The sequence below is a fragment of the Solea solea genome, chromosome 3 (genome assembly GCF_958295425.1).
Source record: "Solea solea chromosome 3, fSolSol10.1, whole genome shotgun sequence".
In the NCBI taxonomy this organism is placed as follows: Eukaryota; Metazoa; Chordata; class Actinopteri; order Pleuronectiformes; family Soleidae; genus Solea; species Solea solea.
Genome location: NC_081136.1, coordinates 16,932,382 through 16,958,426, shown reverse-complemented (window position 1 = coordinate 16,958,426; position 26,045 = coordinate 16,932,382). Strand labels below are relative to the sequence as shown.

At 41.2% G+C, this 26,045-nt stretch overlaps 1 protein-coding gene across 4 annotated transcripts in view; it reads left to right on the top strand.

Moving 5' to 3' along the window:
- The window catches only part of LOC131456564 (ADAMTS-like protein 1), a 104,928-nt gene that overhangs the window by 54,353 nt on the left and 24,530 nt on the right, over positions 1 to 26,045 (top strand). For 2 of the 4 annotated variants that reach the window (XM_058625005.1, XM_058625004.1), the window contains exons 3-7: positions 16,092 to 16,219; positions 22,473 to 22,518; positions 23,318 to 23,554; positions 24,642 to 24,768; positions 25,411 to 25,485. In XM_058625005.1, coding sequence (XP_058480988.1) covers positions 16,092 to 16,219; positions 22,473 to 22,518; positions 23,318 to 23,554; positions 24,642 to 24,768; positions 25,411 to 25,485 — 613 coding nt within the window. Of the gene's footprint in view, positions 1 to 11,492; positions 11,664 to 16,091; positions 16,220 to 22,472; positions 22,519 to 23,317; positions 23,555 to 24,641; positions 24,769 to 25,410; positions 25,496 to 26,045 lie in introns of those variants that run through there. The other 2 variants (XM_058625006.1, XM_058625008.1) reach the window with 2 other exon arrangements.

Here is a 26,045-nt window from a genome sequence, read left to right as displayed (position 1 = left end):
CTCATCTCTGTTTATTAGTCTTTTCTTTCTACAGACAGAGAGTGCGTGCTTCATCATAATGATCTTATTTTGGGTAGTAGCTGCTTGACTAATCTGTTAATTATTAATTGAAATGATGATGTTCTCAAGTGTCTACCAACCAAATTTATAGTTTTCACTGATTTATTTGAAGCATAAAAATCGCAGAGCTTGTTGTAACACACAATAAATCAGTTACCAAAAATAGATGCTGATTCATTTAGTAATCGATTAGTTCATGCAGGCCTAGTGGTCTTTTGTTTTTCATAGAGTGGAGAGCATTCTGTCATGATTTATGAAATGAAACATCAATATGCTAAATCTGATGACATTTTCACGACCACTAATGATTGTGATTATGAAATGATTGTGTGATTTTCTTTTTCATTATAATTAATCATTATAACATGTTCAAACCCCAGGACATCATTTCAGCAGTTTTTAGGCAAATAAAAACAAACAATTGTATTACTGTAATTTACTGAATTTGCGTAACATCAAAAGTTGCTCAACATTAGAGAAGTTATTATTAGAAAATGACGAATGTTGTAAAACTTACATTCTTTTTCAGCTGGAGGTTTTTGTGCAGACGATATGTGCCCAGCCATGGAAAAACCAGGAGCATGTAGGCCGAGGGGCATTTTGAGTTATTTACAGATCCTGAAAGTGTGATTTCTAAGCTTTACAACAATGTCTAATTATGTCTAATAATATTTGAGGAGGATTTTTCTTTGTTAACTCAATTTGTGCTGGGCTGACTTGTTGCTGGTTTTCTTGTGGCTGGTCGCATATAGTATGCACTTTTTCAGTGGCTTTATAAAAAAAAGGGAAATTAAAAACATGTATTGTGAATATTCCTCCTCCATTTACTTCCACGATGCTCCTCTTTCGCTCTGCTCAGTCACATGAACTAGCTACTACTTTTGATGAATTAGCAGCAATGTACGTTGAGGAGAAACTAAAAACAGTGAGTGTCAGTCAGGGCAGACTTGCATTGATCCAATACCAATATTAACTTTGATTGATCAGCCTACCCCTAATGTTTGGACACAATCTCAGTATCTGCCTTAAAAAGTAATAGACTCTCACAAGTTGGCCTCCCATCTTCGGCTGTGTCAGCACATTCGGTCCTTGAATTTGAGGAAATTGGTTTTGGAAAGTCCTGGAAAAGTCTGTGGATTTTTTGTCATCCAAGGTGTGGGGAAAAAGAAAAGGCTGCAAAGTGATGCCATGATGGCCCTGTACTTATTGTTTTCAGACATAACGTTGTTATTGCCTGTGAATCCATGTGAATGCACCGCTGTTCGTGAACAAGCATTGCACGTTCCTGTGCTCTGGACGCCTGGCTTCAGAGGGAAGTCTGAAGAAAGGGGCTTGTACTTTGGGGTTAGGGGTAGGGTAAATTTAGTCTACTTGAACAGTTTTTCCAGGATCTCCAACTCTATCTTTAATGCCGGGATCAGACAAGACAAATTCAGGCCAGTTTCAAGAGTTTTGGTCGTGACTGACAAATTTCCAGTGTCGGACCAGATTATGAACGTCAGAAACGATGAACGGACGTGGAGTTTAACATAATTGAAGGACAGAGATTTGGCGCCTGGGACGCTCCATGAAGTCTAGCTTATTATAATTTTCTTTCTACCTTTCTTTCTTGACTGACATCTCCTATGACATGCTCCTGGACGATGACCAATAGGATAACAGAGTGCTCCCGCCTTCCCGATAACCTATGAAGTCGCTCAGTGTCATAAACGATGATTGATCGGGGTCATACTTGTCAGTCCCCTAACCCACGGCAATAATATGTGCTACTGTGATTGATAATCTGACATGGTGGCCATCGTGAAAGACAAAAATACCATGTGGTCTGATCCTGGCACGAGTAAAAGTTACATCATGTTGATTTAAATGCCAAAAAATGCCAAATCATCAGTACATCCAAAGGGGTGATGTCAGCCATTTTCTTTTGTGGACATACTTGTGCATTTGTGAAGTTTATTTGAAGCTTCCTCTCTTGACATTTTTTTCCACATAAGCTTTAAAGCTCCTCTTCACTGTCAGGCAAAGGTCCGAAGGGAATTTAGAACAGAACAATGGGCATTTCTTTTTAAGTCATGTTTATCTTTCATGAAGAACCACAATATCCAGTATGTCCCCTGGACTGCCATTTTCCTTGTTGGCCTACCAGTGACTGCTCTGTATTCAGGCCAGTGATTTTGGAAAAGTGGGGCAGGCACATGCATGAGAGCTCTTTTTTTCCATATAGATTTGTGATCTGCTCAATAGCTCAAGACAAGCCGAACTGCAATGCTATCCGCTAAATTTCACTCACAAGAGATGGAAAAGACAAAAGAGGGATTGATGGAATTACAGTGTGAAAACAAAGTGGATTAAATAGACGCGTGTTGGCTGAACTCTGTCAGTCTAACCCTGGATTTCCACTGGACGCGGAACGGCCGCGGAACGGCCGCGGCGCGGTTCTGCTTCGTCCTCTCCCAAACGTCAATCCCCACCGGGCGCGTTACGGCAGCGGCGCGGAGCCTTGGGAGCCAGCGGTATTCACGGAAGATCGCGCGATAATCTCGAACGGACGCGAGATCCCGCGATAGACTGTGTGTATAAAGTAAACAACAACAACACAGCTTCTTTCATTTCTCCACTTCCATAATCAGTCTCTCGTCGTCCATTGTCTCCGAGACCCTCGGATCAAATGACTGTTGACCTGGGAGCACCGGTTATGACGTAACGTTGAGGTGAAGTTGTGACCTGCGCATTGTGTTTTATTTTGAAAGGGGGGCGGAAGTGTTTTACTTTGATACTGTGTCGGACTTCCTGTCTTGTGCGATCTGCTTCGTTGAAATTTACGAGGTTCAGCAGCGGCAACGGAAAAAATAGAACTGATTCCTATCGATAGCGCTGCGGCGCGGCGAGCCGCTTCTGGGCCGCTGCTGATCCGCGCCGCAGCGCGGCCGGTGGGAATGGTCACATTGATTAGAATGGAAGCGATTTGCAACGGCTGCCGTTCCACGGCCGTTCCGCGGCCGTTCCGCGTCCAGTGGAAATCCAGGGTAAGTCATTTGGTATTTGTCTTTGTTACGTCATTGTCTTTTCTTTTCGGCTTGTGTCAATAAAAACTCTTTTGCTGAGTGGTTGCACGCTCTGTTGTTTCTCAGCTGATTACAGAAGCATATGGGTGAGGAATGCTTGATAGCGCAGGCTGCACCGTGGCAGCCCGACCGACTCTGCTTCCTCTCTCTGAACGTGGGTGATGCAGGACAAAGTGCATTTAACGTGTTGAAGGCTGACTGCCTGACAGAGCTGTCATCACTCGCAGCACCGTGGCAAGCGCCACACTGAGAGGGATATATTACGTAAGAGTTTATGTCATGTATTCTATATTGAATCAAACGAGAGCCATTAAGATTTTGATCTTTTTTGGCGCCACTTTTACAGCCAAAATCAAGGCCAAATCCAAAGGGTGTGTCTCACATAGTGTTTGGATGTGTAACGCACATGCTTATATGGACATGGACATTAACAAAAGCCATTATTTTGATTTTCTTTTACATTTAATTTCAAATCTTCCTCCCACCTGCTTGGGATTATTTCAAGAAATAATTTCACATTTAAGCAAATATTTGCTCTATTTTGAATAATAATAATGATGATAATATTTTGCATTTCAAGTATTGCATTTCTGTTTGAAGGTAGTGATCAGAAAAATTGTAATAGTTTGATGAGGAAATCCAGTATTTCATTTTTGAGCAATAGTAAAAGCCAACATACTAGTCATCAACAAAGAATGAATAATTGCTCGAGAAGTATTTAGCTGGAGATTTAATCACGTGCGTGTAAAGGATCCAGTGAATATGTGTGTTTGTCAAAGGGGATTGGAACAATGTGCTGGAGGTGTCATCTATTTTTCCTTGAATCTTTTCCATATTTGTAGGTCAGATACAGGTCATAACAAGGAACTGAAGTATGCACACCCTTTTGCTCTTCTTGTTATTGCATCATTATTTAACCTTTAAAAAAGTCCGATTTCAGAGGATGCTCCAAGGGTTAAAGCCTCCTTTGACCACCTTTATCATATTACTATCACCTTCTCTGATCGTCTCGGAGCCAAAAGCAACACATTTTCAGCAATGAAAAACACATGGCGCTGATGTGACTCAATTTTGGAGTTAAAAACTGAAACCTTAGCTGTGCACCGCACATATGGGGGATCAGACACTTCTTTTTCTAGTTTGAAAAGTTTCGGCTCGCTTTGAGCATAAATTGTCCACACACACACATCATGCTTAATAAGCTGCTGAGACAAACCAGATGCCATTTTAATTGTAGTTGCTGCTTGGTGTGTGTGTGTTGGAAGATGTGCTGTCCAACTGTTGTGTCTCGTTTTTGCAATTACGAACAAGGTTAACAAGAGAGCCTGTTTCATGTCTGCAGTTCAAGAAGATCTGCTTCACAGCTCTGACCTTAGTTTGTTTCACCTCTCAAGTCACGAGTCCTTGTCTCCTTACGTGAATTGACTGTTTGTTTTAGGTATTTGCAATGTTTTCCAAGTTTATGAGTTATTTCATTAATGTTTGGCTCTAATTACTTCCATTCCTCCCAGCAAGTGGTCTTTCATAAGCTGCTGGAGATCCTGTCACGATCACAGATGTCATATTTACAGTTGTGCAATCCTGATGGAGGCTGTTGCAGCCAAAAACATTTGGTTTCATCATGTTAATTACAGTAAATGACTGAGTTATTGATATTTTTCCATCATAACTCAACATTCCCCAGACTGCCCCAGGAACAAGAAGTCCTGGGTTTGTGTTCATCAAGAATAAAAGATCCTAATGACCACAGAGTGAATTAAGGAGATGATTGAGCTATCAAACTTCTGAATGAAGGAGGGATTTGGTTAATTGCTGTCACAGAGGCAGAAATATTCAGTCAGTGCTGCCAATTTTAACAAGTTTTAGTCAAACTTAGATTATTCCTGATTCCAAAATCTAGCCATACATAAGAAAGCAGGAAAAAATATTACATAATGTTATCTATCCTTTTCATTAGCCAAAAAAAAAAAAAAAAACCTTCCCACAAAGTGGTGAAGCAGCATGCATGTATCTTTCAGAGTAATTTATTTTGAAATGAACGAGGAAACCAAAATAAATTAGTCACTCAGACAGGAAGGAGTTTAGGGGAAAAAGGGGGTTGACGAGGGCCAGGATGCGTGTCAGTTGTGAACAGCTCCAGATGGAGCAGTGATGTCTTCTGTTCAGTTTCACAGGACAAGATGGAGAGGAGGTATATGATGCAGTCACTGCCACCCAAAAACTCCTGCGTCCTTGAATAATTGAGTACTGGTGCCCTATATGGTCACTTGTATGTCCTTATACATATTTATATTTTTTATTTTCATAATTGATTCTGTTGACTAAACTAAAATGTCAGAAAATGTTGATTTGTGTTAACCAAACTCAAATATTCTGTTTTTTTCAAGAAACCAAATTACTCATTTTTAATGATTTATTTGAGAATATAAAAAACAACCAAAACTGAAAAGAAAATCAGTATGTAAAAACTGTTATAAAAAACTATGATATCCAGATGATATGGGAATATGGTCTCTATCTTGGAGCACAGGTGATCAGTCAAGCCTGATGCTGGCTACGAGTCCATAAATAAACCAAGGTCCTCGGTGTCTGCTCAGATCTGAATGCGGGTCCCACGCTCCCTGTTTCCTTCCAGCCCACCTTGGCGGCTTCACACAGCTAATTTATGCCCATCCCCACCTGTCATAGCCTTTTTAAAACGCCACAGTGGTCATGGCTGGGTTAAAGAGAGAGGCGTGTGTGTGTGGGTGTGGGGGGGTGTTGGTGTCACGGGACCTTGATGGAGTTAGCCTGTGCGCTCAGCAGTATCCTGCTAAAAAGTATGAGCTTTCCTGGATATGCTAATGGGAAAAGCCCGACGCTGAGAGTGAATGAACGCAGTCTCAGGAAGCAATAAATGTCACTGTTGATTCTTATTTACCCGCCCCATTCATCCTCTGCTCTGTGGGCTGCATGTGGCGTTTAAAAGGCTTTCATTGGTGGAATCAAATTGTGGTTGCTGGCATATTTAGAATGCCACTAAAAGGAATACTGTAATAGTTTGTATCCAAATGACAGTTTAGCTCACCTTTTTTTCTTTCATTTATGAAATAAATGCACTACAAACACAACACTAGATGTTTTGTGTCTGTGCATGCTGACCTTGATATGCGCCCGCTGTCCTGGGAAACAAATCATTTGTTTTCATTCATGCTGAACAAAGTTCTGGGGCCAACATCCAGGCAGAACAAATGTCTTCCTCCGCAGAACTGTTCGGGGAGTTACAATCACAAGGTCTACTGGAGTCCATGCCAGCAGAGATGGGTCTGTTAAGAGACCGAGCTGGCGTTTGTCTTTCCCCCGAGCACATTTTTTATGTTTTTATGTTCTTATGTCCCACCCCAGCCATGATACAGTATCCTCGGAAGGTGTGTTTATAGCTCTGTAAATCTGTCATCTTCAGATTACCACCAAATACTCAAACCAAATGTTGCTATTCCTTACAGAACTCGATAATCCATGTGACCAACCCCTGTATCGGAATAAAAATTAATAATTGCAATCATGACTCGTGGGGTTGTGTGTAAAATAAGAGATGAAAAGAAGGACATTTTAATAATTTCTGATGAAAGACAAAATGTAGAAAAAAAATATGTCGGGAGTGTTTTTTAGTAGTACATACCTTATACAGTTCACCTCCCATCTGGCTTAAATTGACTTTAGCTGATTGTCCGGGAATTACATCTTTATTTTAATCTTCTGGTTTTGGCGGGACTGGGAAGTGTGGTTGATTTTCAGCTGCAGGTCGTAAAATCCCTGTCCTGGTAAAACATTTTATATTGTGGCCCAGAAAGCTTTTTAAACAATGACTTTGGTGTAAATCATGCCTGCAGCACATGCGTCGTTTACAGAGGGGGAGGCTACCATTATCCCGCCTGAATCGTTTAAGTCTGCTCCTGGGAGCCAAGGGTTTGGGCTCTAAGTGTAACTTAATGTCATTGCCTGGTAACCTTAGCTTCTCTTGTCTCTTTTTCTGAGAAGTTGGGGCCTGTTATGTCAGGTCATCACCTCATAATACTACAATCTTTTAATTTGACCCTTGATTCTGCCACAGAGGGGCTGAGGGAAGAGTCAGTTAAGCTTCTGTTGCTTGGAAAACCTACTTGATGAGCCATAAAGCATTTTCACTGTACATTAATATTTTACATCAGACAATTTCTCTAGTGTCACATTATCCCAAAGCAAGTGCTGATAGTTGGTGTGTTTTGCAAACTTACAAGGATATTGGGGTTTTTCATTATTATGCCAAGTGAAAACAAGAAAGTTTAACTTGCATTAGAAGGATCAGCGACTCATTTTGTTGAAATTACTGGCAATTTGAGTGCGGTAATGTCAACTTGTGACACAGCTTTCTACATTGTGTTTTTTTTTCGTTGAGGGCTGATCTCTCTTCATATTAGGTTTCAATTTGGACTGAAACATGTTTTTGCGAGGTCTTATATGCGAGAAACACTGTTGATTGCTCGTTTAGAGAGCAACCTCACCCTATATAAATAAATCACCTCAACAGGAACCCTTGGAAGAATTGATCCTTTTTAATCGCCTTGTGATGTTTTGCTCAGGAGAAGAATGTGAGGCTGCATTTGTAATTTAAAATAGTGTTAAGTTAACAGCATGGCTCTTTGTCTGACAGTGCTGGTACGACTTTGGTCCAGACTTAACAAACTAAAATGATTGTCAGGATAAAACCTAATTCATCAGATGATCTCGCAACTTTTAAACCTAAACGAATCCCCATTTGGCCAGACTTATTTTGAAGACAAAATTTACACAAAGTGTTTTTTAGTCCCTGGATGTTGGTCATGAGACCTGTGAACAGAATCAGTACGTTTACATGCACAGTTGAATGGACTAAACTGTAGTCCGACAACTTCCAGAGTACGAGTATAAATGCGGAGGAGAAAATTGATTTATTGGCTGTGTTCATCTGACCTTTACATCACAGAAAAACAAAAGTTTTGTATGTTTCGTACCTGCTAGCACTGTTGCCTCACAGGAAAAAGACCTGGGTACGTGACCCGGTCCTGTAAGGAGTTTACATGTTCTCCTGGTGTGCACATGGGTTTTCTCCGGGATCTCCAGTCCCACAGTCCAAAATGCAGAGGTTAATAGAGACTCTAAATTGACCATATGAATAAATGATTATTTGTCAATGTGTGTTTGCCCTGAGATGGACTGGTGACCTGTCCAGAGTGTTCCCAGCTTTTTACCCCATGTCCGCTGGGATTGGCCCTGCGACCCTCATGTCAGACAATTAATGAATTAATCAACTTCAATGAACTTCTCTAAAAAAAAAATGCTGTTCACTGCCACCTTGATGTAATGGATGATCAGTTGGTCAATACAGTGTTATCCAATTTGATGGCAAAGGCATTGCAGTGAGATTGAAATGCTGATAAAGCTATCCTTTTATATATTTTTCTATGGACAATCACTTCCCATAATCATAAACCTGATACCCCCATCTTCCTCTTGTATAAAACAACAATGCAGTCTAATTTTCTTCTCACCTCATCATCCAAGGATTATTGTTTGAACCGTGAGGAGACGCCTCCATCAATGTTGTGGTAGAGAATTGGATCCAAGTGAGTGTCAGTCATACACATTAATTTCCTCCTTGAGTGTTTGGTTTTAAACTACGGGCACATCAGCCTTGCCATGGTTTATTTTCTTTAGTCGTACATTTATAAATATGAGGATTTATCTGAAAATCAAATATCAGAGGGTTATGGATTAAGGGTGCAATGGTGTGTGTCCGTGTGTGAAAATGTGTCAGAACACCCCCTGCTGACACCTGTGTATGTATGTGTTCCAGGTATGACTCATGTTATGGGGGCCTAAATCTACACACACTGTGGGGACTTGTCTTCTTGGTGGGGACAAAAAGCAAGTCCCCATAACGTAAATGATTACATTTTAATGTCAAGATCATGGGCCACATGGTTGGTGTAGTGGTTAGCACTCTTACCATTGCAGCAAGGAGACCCAGGTACGAGCCCCAGCAGAAAGAACAATGGCCTTTCTGCATGGACTTTGCATGTTTGCACTTCTCATTCCTGTGTGTGTGTGTGGGTTTTCTCCAGGTTGTCAGGCTTTCTCCCACAGTCCAAAAACATACAATATGGGGATTAGGTAAATCAGTCACTCTAAATTGACTGTAGGGTTGTTTGTGGCCCTGCGATGGAGTGGTGAACTGTAAATGTAGATAGATAGATAGATAGATAGATAGATAGATAGATAGATAGATACTTTATTCATCTCACAGAGAAATTCACATGTATGGTACAGACATGAGGTTACGGTTAAAGTTAGTTAAGGTTAAAGTTAGGGTTAGGCCAGGAGTCATTTTGGATAAGGTCCAAAATCTCCAGGAAATGAATGTAAATCATTGTAATGCCATGGAAACCAGACTGTCTCTGTGTGTGTGTGTGTGTGTGTGTGTGTGTGTGTACTTCACCAAAAAAGTAAGAACCACAGGAAGTCAGGACATTTTGTGAAAGTGTGGACAATTTGTTGTGTCCTCACATTGGGCCACACCTTAAAGTGGCTGTTTAAGATTTGGTTTTAGTGTTAGAATTGGGTTTTGGTTAAGGGTTAGGGTAAGGTATTTACTTGTTATGGGTAAGAGGCAGGGAATGTTTGTTTGTGTGAGAGAGATAATTCATCAAATTAACAGACATGTCCCACAATCCAAGTCAAATTTGGAGACTGTCATCAATGAGTTTAATCTCCAACAGTATTGCTGTGAACAACCTAGGTAGAAAAACTGTGTGTGTGTGTGTGTGTGTGTGTGTGTGTGTACTGGTTAAGTGTTGAGACAACCTCTACTATGTTGTGAATAAGGTTGCTGACTGTTTACTCTGGAGTGCAGCAAATTCCTTGCAGCCTTAATTGATAGCAATTTGTGGTTTTTGATTCAGTGTTTGATTGGGAGGTATATTTTGAAGACTTGATTTGAAGGGCACAGAGTTTTTATTGTCTTTGGAATGTTCGGGTTGAATACCTGAATGATAGCCTGCTACCTAGCGAGACACATCAAGTGGGGGAGGAGGGGGACCAATGAGTTGGCATTAACTTGGACTGCTTCTTCTTCTTCTTCTTCTTTTTTAGCTCCATCTTTTAGCCTCTTGTTTTTGCGTCTTGCCATGTATGAAGTTGAAAATGAAAAGCTACTCTTGTTCCAAGTCCCACTGTGCTCAGAGCTGTCCATTGGAACAATTGTTTTCCCTGTGTAACCAGTGGAATTGTCCCTCCAGAGGACCCCTGGCTTGTTACCCTCAACTCCACTGTGCAAATGTTCACTGGCTTTAAGTGCCAGATGTTATGAAAGGATCTATTGAAGTAGACCTTTAAGTCATAAAGTAATCGAAAAAAGTAACCATAAATGAAAAGGTTTGGGTTTTTTTCCTGATAGCTTCAGTGACCAGATTATGTGATCTGATGTACAGTACATGAAGCTCTCACATGTAAATGTCTTGTGGATAAAAGCTCACAATTATATGCTACCCCTCACGTCAAGATCGTGGGTTTGGTAGACACATAAGAGACTATTGATATACTGATAAATGCCAGTATTTAATTGTGTGATATATCACTCTGATCCTCTGATCACTGGTTGGCAGCAGGCTTTTGCCAATTTGAGTCTCTGTAATTTCTTCCACTTCTTTCACTAGACATAAAACTATGTATTGTGCATATAACACTGTTATCTACTAAAATAGATATTATATTGGATGCTTATCATATCTGTAGTGTATCTGTGCATGCTTGGAATTTATTTTCCAAAGATACCACCATGTGACCTTTTTTTTTTTTTCGGTATTTCCAAAACAGAAAAAAGTCAGACCAGAGAAAAGCCAGAGCTAAAAAGAAATGAGAAACAGCGGCATGATCAGGAGTGATAGAGAAGGAGAGAATGGCAAGCAGGGTGGAAAAAAAATGTGGAATATGAGAGACAGAAATTTGAGATATTAAGAGAATAAATGGAAAATATCAAAGAGAGGAAGAAAATTGGTTTACAGTTGTCTGTCTGCCATTATTCCCACTCTTTGACTGCCTGACACACACACACACACTCTCTCTCTCTCTCTCACACTCACACACACACACACACACACACACTTGCGAAGTTGCAGCTGGCCCCACTCCACGTTTGAACTAGCATGCTTGACTGAGGCCCATTTATTGATTGGCTAGTGTGCCAGACCTGAGGACTCGTGGGGCTCGGATACCCCGGATTACTCCCCCCACGTTTACACATCACACACTCCTCCAGCCCTCCTCCCTCCCTCTTCTTCTCCAAATTACTCCTGAGGAAGAACGGAAGCCAGTCGGAGAGGAGAGGACCAGCAGACAGGACACACTGAGTGACCCAGAGAGGAGCACATCACACATCAGGAAACTCATCCAGAATTGGGAGTGATTGTTTCACACATTTGAAAAGGCATGGAGGAAGATTTTTCACCTTGCAAGTTAGTGGTGATGGCTCTTCTTATCCTGGTAATGTCCTTTTTTGCATTTTTCTGTTAATTTGGCATCATGAATTCTCTTTGAACTATGTATTCTATGACGATGTGACTCTTCTACCAGCAGTAGTTTCAGACATGTGACCTTGTCTCTTCCTTGCTGAAATGTCGTCGTCCTGTGTGTTTTTGATGAACAAAATATTTTGACTTGTCACACAAGTGCTCCCAAGGACTCTCTGTTACTTAGCAATGATGGCCTCTCTGCATGACAGTGAGTAAAGTCCAGTGCCGTGCAACGCAGTGGGGAACGGACGACAAGAGATTCAGCAGATGTGCAAATATCATATGTCTTGCCGACTGAAAAGGCCATCGTGTGTATATTGACTCAGTCTGCAAAAGAAGGCACCAGAGTCAGGTTTCTAATTTTCCCTGTCAAGGAGTTTTCCATCTTCAAGGAAAATGTCCTGCGCCTCAGTCCCGCTGACAGGTGACTTAAATAGAATCTGTCCATCAGTATAACATGTAATGTGGAGGTCAGTGGTCTAATACCGTATTCTCATTTCCTCTCTTCCAGTTGATGTGAAAACACAGGATGGGTGACAGCCATAGTTCCCTTGTGGTCATGTGTTTGCTCTGTTTTTCCCATTGTAACAGAGCCAGTGAATCAATTTGTCTAAATATACATGCTTTTTGTGTAAGTGGAGGAATGTGAGGTGGCATGGTGAGTCGTCTGTGGAGGGGATCTTCAAATGGAAGACTGTCTGCTCCCTGCATGATGTGTAAACGATCAGAGCAGGAGTGGTGGGATGTGTAGTGATGGACGGTTAGGAAGCCCCCTAGTGGATAATATAGTCTGTATGTAAAAAATGGACATAGTTTTGCGGTTTTAAAAGTGACAGTTTGGAAGTGTGATAGAAGTAGTAGTTAGTCACTAGGGGGCAATACCACAGGTTGCAAGAAGAAATGGCAGTCTAAGGGAAAATGAGTATCTTCCATCAACAGTTAACATTTCACAATGGCCAGTTTCAGGTCTTCTTCAATAGAACATGCTGTCAGTTTTGAAAATGATACTCAACAACAGTGTAATAGACAGCTAGTGTCCTCCAATAGGTGCTTGGTTGCAGGGTGTTTCTTTGAAACAGAACACTGGTCAAATCTCAAATCTGGAGGCTTCACAAAGGGAGCAACTTGGGGCCAGTCTATGGTGTTCTCTGCAACCTTCTCATATACCGCTGTGTGTCTGTAAAGCCACATCTACAGGGATGTGACGGAGCAACAGCATATGACACTCTTGGGCTGAGATCTTGCTGTTATCTGAGGCTTATTGGATCACCAAATCCTTGCAGGACAACCCTCTGACTAGCGGACCTTTTTGTTGCTTTCACCAAGAAATGGCATCATCATCAATCAATCGACTTATTTATCTCTGTCCCTTCATCTTCTTCCTGTCCTCTTTCTCTTTGTTACGTCTCTGGCCCTCTTGGCTTTGCAACACACAGCGATAATTGAATGCAAAATTTCACCAGTTTCAATAGGAGAATTAAGGTGTAGGTCTAACCGGCTGCCCAGAGAACTGACTGCTTGTATTTATTTATCCTAGATCCAAACACAGAAATAGTTGGCCCCTGCAGAAAGTTGTGCCGTTTGTCGATATGTTTGGCAGCACGCTCCACTGGCAGCACGTTAACGTCCTGCTGTTTCCCACTGCTGTTCCTCACGCGTCATCAGCACTGACAGGCATTCATATCAGTCCCCGTACACTTTTAACAGGGTGAACCAGTGCGTATAGCATGGCTGTTTTTGCTACCATGACCCAAAGAAAATAATCAGTGTAGTATTATTACCTTGTATCTTCTTTCCTCTACCCTCATTCATCTTTGTAGACTAAGCGCAATGCTTTTTTTTACCAGGAAAAAGAGGCCAAAGAGGTCAGAACAACTTGGCAAACCAAGATGTTTCCCTCTGAGTCTCAAAGCAAGCTGGACCTTCAGTGCAGTGTGGTTAAATCTCTTTCAAGCAGGTGGAGTTTTCACAGTACCTCTGCTGTTCACTGTGTCCAGAGTAACTGAGTTTTCGCCTCAAATGTCATTCCCAGTTTGCAGGATGTATAGGATTTTTGTCAAAATCTCTCTTTACGTGGAAGTACTCAACAAAACTGCACTTAAGCAATTCATATTCTTTCACGGTTCAGTAGAACCAGGAGTGCAGCCTAAGTGGTCCAGTTATTGTGGCAAATGATCATTTCCAAATCCACTGCTTTGAAAACTGCACAGAATAGCAGATTAATTTACTGAATGTGTTTGAACCTCCTTTTCACGGAGCACATTCCTGCTGCGTAGGAGGTGGATGACTTTTTCCCAATATTAGCTCCAAGTTAACTTTTTTTTCATTTTCCAGGTTTTCATCCATTTCACAGGTACAGAACCAATTTTCCCTGTAACTCTTTTCCCACTGGCAGCTTTGGAGGAGAATACCTACTCCACCAAGCTCAGCTCTTCTCATTTTAATCACCTCTGCCCCAAGACGTTTATGTTTTTTTGTGTGCCGTCTGTCTGTCTGTTCGCAGGGTTACTCAAAAACAACTTAACCAAGTTCCATGAAATTTTATGTAGGGGTGTGGCATGACCCAGGGAAGACCCATTAAACTCAATTTGGACTTAAAGGGGGTGGACACTGGAACGCTGAATTTGTTTGGCTTTTTAAGTGTTGGCATGTGCACTTTCTTGTTAGCAACAGCCATCAGTTCTTTTTCTCACTTTGTGTGGTATTTAAACACTCGGCTCTCTCACTTTATTCAATCAGTACTTCAAAGGGCACCAAGGAGAGTGAGGCTGCTGAGTAAGAGCCAAGATAAATAAACATAACTCACATGCTTCCACACTGTAGATGATCCACACCACATGACAGTGCCAGCCTTACAAATAAACATCTTCATTCGAGCAAGGTGATTCTGACCAGTTTAATCTGCTCCAAAAGTATGAAAAATCCATGAGATGAGAGGGAGATAGAGGGTTGGAGAGGATCTCCACATTTTTGGCTGTTGCTTTACATCTGAGACCCACATTGCCCCTCCAGTCGAAAAATTAATCTTCTCTTAATATTGCTTTTGGACGCCACAGTTACAGCCATGTGTCTCCTGCCAGATACTGTATGATGCAATCAACAGAGACACACACACACACACATGTGAGACTGAACCCTTAATAGGGGACTAACGTTTCATAATTACACAGCATGACTCAGACAACTGAAATATGTGCTAAGGGTAAAAGTCAAGAGCTTTTGATTATTTCCTCTTTACCATGTATCTCATCCTGTCACATACACTTCAGTGCAGGCTCCTACCAACAGTGTTGCTTTTCGTGTGCTATCATTGAAGTCAAGCCTGAATATTTATCGATTTTTCTAAGGGGACCACATGCGAAAGATGGGAAGTAACATAACAACCAAGGTAATGTCCTCTGGTAGGAAATAAAGCTACCCCTATAAATTTATGAGACAACATATAAATCAGGCAATATGTCACACAACTTGTCTCATTGCCACCAAGTGAAGATGGTGGATAGATGTTGTGCCAAAAACAGTTGGAGACAGGTTCATCATCCCTGCTAGAAAAACCATTATAGTCTGGTCTTTGCTGACCAGACTATAGCCAGGCTACTGCTCTTATTCCCACACAACAGCGGGTTTGCTGGTTTTTGCCAGCAGGGATGGGAGGGCATTTTACCGGATCCCAACAGATCCAGGGCGATCACAGTGAACAGAAGAAGGGGGAGCGATGGGAACAAACACAAGCAAAGGATTTTATGCTTAGCTCTTGGTAAATCATGAACTCAGACTAGATTTACCAAGAGCTAGTCTGCACAGCAACATTAGCACAGCAAATATTTACATTACACTGCCTGTTACTATTGCTAATGTTATGCTAACACAACACTCCCTTCCAGTGACTACAACACTATCTTTAGCCAGTAGACTCCAGAGTTTAATGTTTGTCACAAAGCCAGATTACGTCCATTTGTTTCCCTCCAGGCTCTTGTAAACTTTCAAAGAGTGTCTGGAGATATAAAAGTTGAAGATGCCAGGATACTGTAGTTCTGGAGTAATGTCCTCTCTGGCTATTTCAAGACATGTAAACAGCACACAGGAGGCATTATAAGGATCAAATATATTCAGTCTGTCATGTGTTGCAATATATCGGTCGATCTCCATAGATTTAAAGTGGGCAGTGAACTCTGACAGGTTGAATCTATTAATCCATTAATTTTTGCTGCATGGCAGTTCATAGTAACCGAGTCAAGTGATGTCAGGTGGCATTTCTGTCACTGGGCTTAGGGTTTTATCTCAACTACAGCTGCCACAGAGTGAACACAAATGTGTAAAACTGGACAGGATTATACCGTCACGTGCACTGCTTGCTTACATGTTTCCCTCATGTCATGTCTCTCCCTTTGGTGTTCAGAGCTCTCGGACGGCAAGATCAGAAGAAGACAGGGACACGCTGTGGGATGCCTGGGGATCATGGAGTGAATGTTCCCGTACCTGTGGAGGAGGAGCCTCATACTCCCTCCGACGATGCCTCAGCTCCAAGTAAGGACTGCAATGATGTATTGTCCTTATAAACAATACAAAGCAAAGTCTCATGCAAGTTTTTTGCTTCAATATCTCACATTTTGGCGTATTTCCATTATGCAGTTCTAGCATGGCACGGCCCGACTCCAGTTTTTGCTTTTCCATTATAGATAGTACCTGGTATCTAGTGGTTTTTTTGGTACCTGCTCTGGCGAGGTTCCAAGCGAGCTGAGCCGATACTAAAATGTGAAGTCAACAGACTGCCGGCCACTGCCTGTCAGAGAGGGTTGTCACTGGAAGAGTCGTGAGACACGACGTCTGACACGTCACGTGCAAAACTGCCATGACGTTATAAAATAACAACATGGCAGTTGCGCAGCCAATGCTATGACAACCCCGCCCACGTTGAGGAGAGTAATGGAAAACCAAACCAACTGTATAACTGGACAACTGCATAATGGCAAAGCGCCATTAGTTGTGATTTTGTAAATGTGAGATATTGAAAACTTGCACGAGACTTTGTTATACACTCCTATAATGTACTAACACTACGTACAAATGACATCTACTCCATATACATCCATTCTGAAATAGAGATTGATCCTCTCTGGCTCTTGTATTAAAACGTGTTTCATTGTGAGTCTAAGGACAGTGGATGTTGCTGTGTGTACAGATCATAAAGCTCGCTGAAGCAAATTGCAATTTGTGAATTTGTGTGATGTAAATTAAATTGATTAGATTATTTGATTAACTCGTGTAGTGCCTGTGCAAATCTGTTTCTGTGTGTGTTTTTATAAATTGTTATTCGCATATATTTAGTAATATGCAACAGACATTCCTGCAATTTATAGATGATTGCAAACAGTATAACAGTATAGATTCAATTAAATGTGTAATTTCAGTTTTTGGTCTCATTTACCTCAAGATAAGTTGAAACATTTCAGGGGAAGTACGCAAGCTTGACCACTTTTTCTGAGGTAAACTCCACTTTTAAAAAGAATAAAGTCCTGAATGGTTTCCATTAAAGTGCCATATCATGGTTTTAAGATTCAAGACAAGGAAGCTTTTGCCAAATAAATCCAGACAGCATCCCTAATAGTGTGAGTCAATCTCACCAATCGCTTCGTTCCCATGATCTGAGACTGTTAACTATCCCTGAGGGGGGGTCAACTGAGATCACTCCCCCATCCACCTCCTTAAAATGCATAGACGACCATATGAGCCTCAATCTTTAATTCATTAGTGACAATAGGGATCTCATTTTCAGTAATGGCCCCAGACATATTTCTCTTCAAATGTGAGCAGAACAATCAGTGGCACTTGCCAAAATGCACGCCACTTTTAATTACTTTCTTCTTACGATACAGTTCTCTGCTAGCAGTTGGCCTATTGGTTGAATTCCCATTGCTCATCATCTTGGCTTAAGACTGGAACTTGCACTCTGGACCTCTCTGTGCTTTCATCCTTTTGCCAAAGTCACCCAGTTGGTTAAATCTGAAGCTAACTCAGTGGGCTTTAAGATTAAAGCTCTGGGCAAAGTGTTCTAGGCAAAGTGGCCAATTACAAATGGATATGAGGAGCGAGTGAAAAAAACGAGACAAACGGAGGGTATGTTTTCCATAGAAATGTTGTCACATTTATAGACTGGGAAATAGCTGCACCGTGACTTCATTGCATTCCTGTATTTTACTGTTCCCAGAAAGTATCGCTCACTCAGTAAAGGTGGCCAGTTAGCCTTGCTGCTCAGGTCAAACCCTGTTTCACTGACAAGCACTTTGGTGGGAGTGACCAGCAGTGACTGCAACAGCCCCTGATTGTTAAACAGTGCAACTGTCTTTAGACACACTGACAAAACAGCAAAGTTCACACTTAAGGTCACAACAGATGCACCACAAGACGCTTTCAGCTGTTCACAACCATGACTCCATCTTCACAGAGAACCAAGCTGAGGAGCATTAGGCCGTCAACATCTTAAACTCAAAGAGACAGACTCCTCCCACTCTCCTCTACTGCTCTGTAAACACCAAGGATTTTATTTTGTGATATCAGCAGCTGCCGTGTCTCTTTGCTTGCCCAGAATTTTTTTTTGGGGGGGGGGGGGAGCAGGGTCAGACAAACCTCAGATTGCTACTGGCTGTAAAAGCAATTGACGTGTTAAGAAGTGTTTGGGGTTTGAGCTTCAATGTGAGATGTCAGGAGTGTTTGTATATGTAGACGTACGCACTCGTGGAAGCCCAGGCGGGTATGTTTACAAACCTGTGTGTCCTTTGGCACTCGCAAGCATGTATGGGGTTCTTAAGCAAATGGTAGAGCCTGCTGTCCCACCTCATCCCAACTCACCCCACTGTTGCGTGGGAATAAGGGAGCAGTAGCCTGGCCCTGGGTGGCAGATCAAACAGCATCATTAGCACAGCACAAGGCCCCTTATGTGTGTGTGTGTGTCTATGTGTATGTGTGTACAGGACTCTTTGGAAAGAGCGGCTGTGCAACACCCACCAAACCAATACAACTCCAACTCTCTGACCTCTAAACACACACACACGCACACACACACACACACACACATGAAGGACTCACTGCCACTGCAAAAATGCTAGACAGCCTCTCAAACGGGTACATGCACAGGTACAAGTACAGACTAAACACAGATTGCCTGGCCCTCATTAGTCTCACTGGCACAACACACTTTATCATAAGCGTCATTATTAACAACAGCATAGCCGGTTTGAGGCAAGTGTAGACATATGGATTGGGTGTCATGGCAAAAGAAAGTACCACTCTGTTATTTATGAGGCTCATGGTTGGCAAACACATAACATATTTGTCTTTTTGTCATTTCTTTTCACATATATAAAGAGGCCCCTTAAAATGTATTTAGATCTTAAGCAATTTTAAAGTAAACTGGAATAAGCGAGTCATGTAACCCATTAATCACCTTCCACCATTAGGAAATGAAAATAAGCAGTCAGGGAATCCAGTTAGGTGTTATATGAAAAACACCACTCCTAATTTAGGATGTTTTTACTATTTACTGGTTCACTGATTTGCAGAATTTATAATAGGCAGTGGCTTTAAATGTCTGTGGTGTTTTGGAATTGAACCAAATGCATGCCACAGCTGTGTTTAGGGTCTATGTTTAAAGGCTATGGTTGTTAAAAGGGAATTTTCTTTAAGGCAGTGAATTGTCTAATTACCGTGGGTTTGGCACTGTGATTGTGTGGCATTACAGTATATGGGACCACCCTCTGTGTCACCCCTCTTCTCGACAAAACCTCTGAGCCCAGGAATCAACCAAAGAAATCTTAAGATTATATAGATGTCATATTCTCAGATTGAGGTTTTTAAATGACACCTTTTAGACTCCTTGACTCAGAATCCATAAAATGATCCAAATAAACCAGGAAGCCTCAAATAAAGTGTAAACTGTAATCGTTTGCTTTATAGCCAATTAGCTACATGATTAGTGCTGGGCATAAAGCACAGCTGAATCTTATGGGAATATGACTGACATTGCCTTCTACAGTCCCAGACAATTCATTTACACACTCATTTCTGTCCGTAAAGTGAATATTTGAACTTGTTTAGTGTCAAATTTTCATAAAGGGTCTACAATGAAAGCAGAGAAATAAAAGGACAGGGATCACTGAGATCCATCCATCCATCCATTATCTACCACTTTATCCTGTACTGGAGGGTCACGGGGGTTGCTGTGCCAATCTCAGCTGACATAGGACGACAGGACTGGACAGTTTGCCAGTCCATCGCAGGTCCACACATTCACACCTGTGGTCAATTTAGAGTGACCAATTTACCTAATCCCCATATTGCATGTTTTTGGACTGTGGGAGGAAGCTGTAGAACCAGGAGAAAATCCATGCACACACAGGAGAACATGCAAACTCCATGCAGAAAGGCCCCCCCCCCCCCCCCCACTGCATTTTCAGATTCTTACAGCATTGACTATCTGATTAATAATCAAATGTCTGTAATCCATCACCATGTGGTGAACAACATCATCCCGTTATGGAGCAACCATCTGCATGAATATCCTTGGTGACACCACATATCAAATTGTGTCCAAGTATAAATTGACAAAAGTATTCAATTAGCTATCAAATGTGGGTTTATCTGTTAGTTGCGTTAGTATCAGAAAAGGTTGAATTGAATTCATGCCAAGTTTCATTGGTCTGGCATTACTCCTTCCCTAGCCTAGTCCACCCTGAGAAATATTTGAAGTTACAGTATCAGCACATCTTCCTCTGTCTACCTGCTGCAAGTGTTTTAATATAATGGCATATAATATGGACTAGTTTGTTATTGGCTGATCAGCAAATTCTGTGTAATTGTGATTATGTGTATATCTGGCAGAAAAGGCAGGGTCACAGTCTGTGATGTATGTGTTTTTTAGGAATTACCTCCCTTAATTTACTCTGATGATGTTTAGACATATTTCAGTTTTTATGAAAAATCTTTTTAGGCCCTGCTTCTTTTTCAATTTGCCTCCCCAAAGAAAACCATCTACACTAAATATTGCTCAGCCCAGCATGACTTTCCACATTGATCCTGATATTTACTACCTTTCAACTCTTGGTCTTTGAAAGTGTCTTTGGGTTCATGACCTGCTGTTTGGGTTGGAAGAAGGGACTGCCTGAATTTGTCACAGGGTATAATAGTCTCCTCTACCACGCATCAACATTCACTGCTCTGTGGAACCATATCGTAAAACAAATCCTTCAGCCCTCATTTATTGAGTCCAAACTCCCTACAATGTTGCCTCCAATCATGATCCCAGATTAGCTAAGGACCGATGGCACTGGAATTCCTCTTGAGTTACAAATTCAAAAGACAATATCCTTTGATTAGTGTTCTCTGGGGTCCTGGATAATTGGCCTATCATCGTCGCCATCAATGGTTTATCATCACTCGGCATCACAGCACCAAAGAATCCTGATTTTAAATAAGTGGTTAACTCCATAATTTGGGCAGAGATGCTGCAGACTGTCATGCACAGAGTCATGATCCAAACCGCTCCAATCTGTTCAGCAGACACAGACTGCAGGGCTCTGCTGTGTCTACTTCACTACTGTGTGTGTCATAATGCTGCTTTATAAAGCTAATAGGCTTAAATACTTATTTAAAGACTGGTCACTATGACAAATGACAGCATTTTTCAGTCAAATAGTCCATGCTTTGATCACTGGTACACAGGTGGCCGACCCATAACACATGCAGGAGGAGAAACGAGTTGTGGATTCAAAAACACAAACGAAAACAAAAACACGCACAAACCCGAAAACACGCAGGACAGAAAACACACACAAACCCCAAAACACCTGCGACCCAAAACACCAGCAAGTCCCAAAACATTTGCGTTTGCCCCTCTCCGGCCGACAGAAATGACGGAAGCATACTCAAAACTGGAAGTGCTCGGATCAGTGGGAGCGCTCGTTTTCGTGCAGCTCTACAACGCTCGGGGACCACTTCCTTGTTACTTTATCGAAAGACCTTTTTTAAGAGGTTATCCGACTGCGATCAAGCTATCCAACACTCGTTTCTCTGTAGTCAAACTACCTGACGTTGAATTTTAACACCTGAATTACTAAGGGATTTACGGTAAAAAGCCTGCAGTCAAGCTGATTTTTAAGAACATCGACGCCCGGTTTTCAAAATAAAACAAACAAACACCATATCTACACGTTTAAAGCACACCTCCTCGCAGTTATGTGTCAGAGACCTATTAATCGGACATAAGTATCTGCACAAGGTACTGTATACATTGATATCTGATAGTGTACTGTAAACCAGTTGTACTGTACAATGTTTGAAAAAAATGCAAACTGTGCAGAAGGAAAAGAAGAAGGTCCATGGGTGTTGTGAAGGAGGACATGAGGACAATTGATGTAACATAAGAAGACACAAGGGATAGAGCAAGATGATCTGCTGTGGTGACCCCTAAAGGGAGAAGCTGAAAGAACTTGGAGCTTTAATAAATCTTGTCTTACATAATGTTGCATATTGCACATTTAAAAATGCAGCACTCAACAAAGCACTCATTGTATGTGTGTGTGTTTCACCACAATTCCTTTACCACTAATCATACGTTTTTATCATCACCTCTTCTAAAATCTCATATGTCTACACCTACTTTTTAATGCATGCACAGTCACGGTTGGTTGCCCATCCGTCACTGCAGGATTCCACCCACTACTCAGCAACTTATGCAAGGCCAGTTCATCCACATGCTCATTTAATTTCTTTTTTTCATCTGCAGGATCTGTGAGGGGCAGAATATCAAATATCGCACATGCAGTAATGTGGTAAGTTTAGTGAACTCATCTCATGTGATGGATGTCAGCAGAGCTTTCAAGTGATACGGCAAACAGCGATAGAGAGTTCAGTGTGGCAGAACTGTGAGAATATTCCTGCGTATATGGGTAAGAGGTATAATTTTGTGCTTTGGGATCCTGTTGTTTGAAAGAAAGTGAGGAGTTACGGTGGCAAAATGGCAAACATTTTAGTTTTCATTACATCGAGTAATCTGGTAATTACATGCTCCAGTCAGAATGTTATCTGCTTAGATCTGTGACACCAAACGCTCATCTTCTGCCCACATACAGAACATTTTATTACATGTTTTTACAAATATATATTCAATATAAAATAATATTAATATGAATTACTTGACATAAGAAAAAAGGTAAGAGTATGTTAATATTGAGATAAAGATGCAAGAATCGATTGTCATATGCACAGTAAAAGCAGACTTTAAGACCATCTCCCTTTACATTCAACGATAGAATTCACCATAAATAATTTGCCATCACACATCTTTCACATGCTTCTGAGCAACATGGAGTGAAGTGTGTTGCCCATATAGCATCATGTAGACTAGTGGAGCTGGGATTCGAACACAACCTTCAGTTCAAAGACGACTCACTCTACCACTTATCCACCGTTGCCCAGCAATTACCCTATCATGAAGTTGCAATTCATCCTCCCTTATGTTCCACACACTATTGCTTGATGATAACAATAGAAATAAGATGACTTTTTTTTAAATTGTTACTGTATTGTAATGTAAAGTGAGGTGATACTACTTCTACATCTTATTCTCAGGACTGCCCTCCAGATGCAGGTGATTTCCGGGCGCAGCAGTGCTCAGCTCACGCTGATGTTCGATACCAGGGTCAGTACCACGAGTGGCTGCCTGTGTACAATGACCCGGACAACCCGTGTGCTCTCAAGTGCAAAGCCAAAGGTTTGGGCCTTGTGGTGGAGCTGGCGCCCAAGGTGCTGGATGGGACCCGCTGTTACACAGAGTCCTTGGACATGTGCATCAGCGGAGTCTGCCAGGTAGGAGACACATTAATTTCTTCTCATTTGGAAATCACAAAATGTATTTGTTGTAGACTCACAATCTAGTGAAAAAGGGGTCCTTTGTATATACTGCACTTGCATACCAGTGATTTGTGAGCACCCACAGGCTTCTTGAATCAACCTGAGGGAAAAATATGCGGAGCATACAAAGCATTTTTGCTGCTTGTTAATAGAATAAAATCTTTCTACGGCTGCAACATCTGGCTGATATTAACAATTGACATACTGTATTTCAACTTTTATGAAAATGCATTTTAAAGTTTTACTGTTTAAATTTGATCTAGAATGGAATGGCAGCAGTAGGGAAATTCTGTCTAAAAAACACAACATTCAACAATTACATTCATATATTTAATCCATTTGTTTATGCTCATCAAGGCAACAGCTTATTTACTGGTTTGCAAGTTGACAGTGACTTTGAATCTGAAAGGTAGTAAGAGAGCAAATCATGGAGAGGGTTGGCTCATGCTTACATCACGCCATCTGCTTTACAAATGAATACCCGATGAGAATGAGTTGAGACTGGGATTTTGACTGGCAGTCCAGGAAATAGTTTAGAATGCATATTTTCCCACTTGAATGGAATTACGTCCCAAGGCATTGTGTGCGCACAGATACACAAGGATTTTAATATACTCTCTTGCCGTGCTTAAAATCACACTGAGGTTTTTGGTTTTCCTGACCGACAGAGATTGCAGAAAAACTCCATCAATCAACTGTGGATGGTCGAAGAGAATATTTTATAGAAAACAGTGAGGAGCATTATTTTCAGCCGTGATCAGCTCACAGTGGATGTTTCATGCTATTGTGATTCTATGAATAGGAGTATGAATATGGAGGAAACAAGAGTATTGTTTGGATCATTTGATTATATACTGACATTCTTTTTAAAGTCAAACTGAGAGTCCACCAGAAACAACACGTGTTTCCATTTTTCCTCATATTCCTTCTTTTTTCACATTTTTGCACACAGCGCTAATATCTCGTGTATTTATTAATCATATTTTCTGTTTGTGAGTCTCTGTTTTTTTTGTTATTGTTCAGTTTTGTCTTTGTGTTACAGATTGTAGGCTGCGATCATGAGTTGGGGAGCACGACAAAGGAGGACAACTGTGGTGTCTGCAATGGAGACGGCTCATCCTGCAGACTTGTGCGAGGACACTACAAATCCCAGCATGCTTCAGGAAAAAGTAGAGTCTGTTTATAATAATCCTAGCAATTAACTCTTTCTTTTTAACGTTAAATGAGCTGTCCACTTTTTTTTTACACACAAACTTTGGTCATATTCTGCTGAGCAACAGCTGTGTGGTGTCTCCTCTTATTCTGGAAGAAGCTTGACAAAATAAAGCCAGATGACTTCATCTTGGTTTGGGCTCAGCCTGCAAAATTAAAAAAAAGTAAAATCTCAGTTACAACCCTGAGCCTGACATTAAAAGACACTGGCATTTACTGGGCAGATAACTAATGAAAACCAATAGGTTGCATTGCATTATGGGAAGGTTTCTGTCTCCACTTGCGCTCTTTTGGTTTAGAGAATTTTTTGTAAATATCTGTGAGAGTACCACTCCTTGATATGTAAATGCAACACGACATTTATAGAGTGACACTGTAAAGCTACATTTGACCTTGTTTTGTTAAAGTTGACTAAAATTGTTTAGATTATATCAGAATAATGTGTATTTTTATCCTATTTCATCGTGCTGTCAAAGCACTCTGTTGCCTGATTGGATTGATAATGAGCTGTGCCGGTTTTATTGCATTTACAAAAGTACTGTGTAGATATTTCTTCATGCCATCCCTCTGTGTGTATATTTGTGTGTCTGTCACCAAAGCTGAGGACACAGTCGTCGTCATCCCCTACAAGAGTCGTCATGTTCGTCTTGTTCTGAAAGGCCCGGATCACTTGTGTAAGTCCTGGTAGGTCCAGGGTGCCCTTCCATCCAAAACAGTTGAACAGAATATTTCCTTTTTTTTTTGTTATACTGTTTTCTAGTGATGTGTGGCTCCAAAAAATATTCCTTTTTTTATATTAAAAACTTTTTACCAGGTCAAATAAAACTTATTCATGAAATAGCTCACCCAAATACCAAGCAGTGATTAAGCTTATCAGTGTTAATGGTCAAAAATGTTGGTAAATGGTCTTTTTCTTCTCAGCTGTCAGGAGCAAGTAGTGTCTTGCCTGGCAAGTAGAGCAGGATTGCTGGGATTCGAACCCACCTTCTGGTTGACACACTCAACCACTGACCCATAACCATATTGTATTTCTCCCTCATAAAAACTGGTTCTTAAAAGTGACTCAGGGCAGAATAACCAGGAAAGGTATTTATTTCTCCGCTTTGCTTTGGCTTTGAGGAGATGTTGGACTTCCAGTAAATATCACTGATGTCAAAGTACTGGCACCAAACTCCTAACTGAATCAAATTGATAGCAAATGTTCCATCTCTCTACCTATCCTCTCCTCTATAGT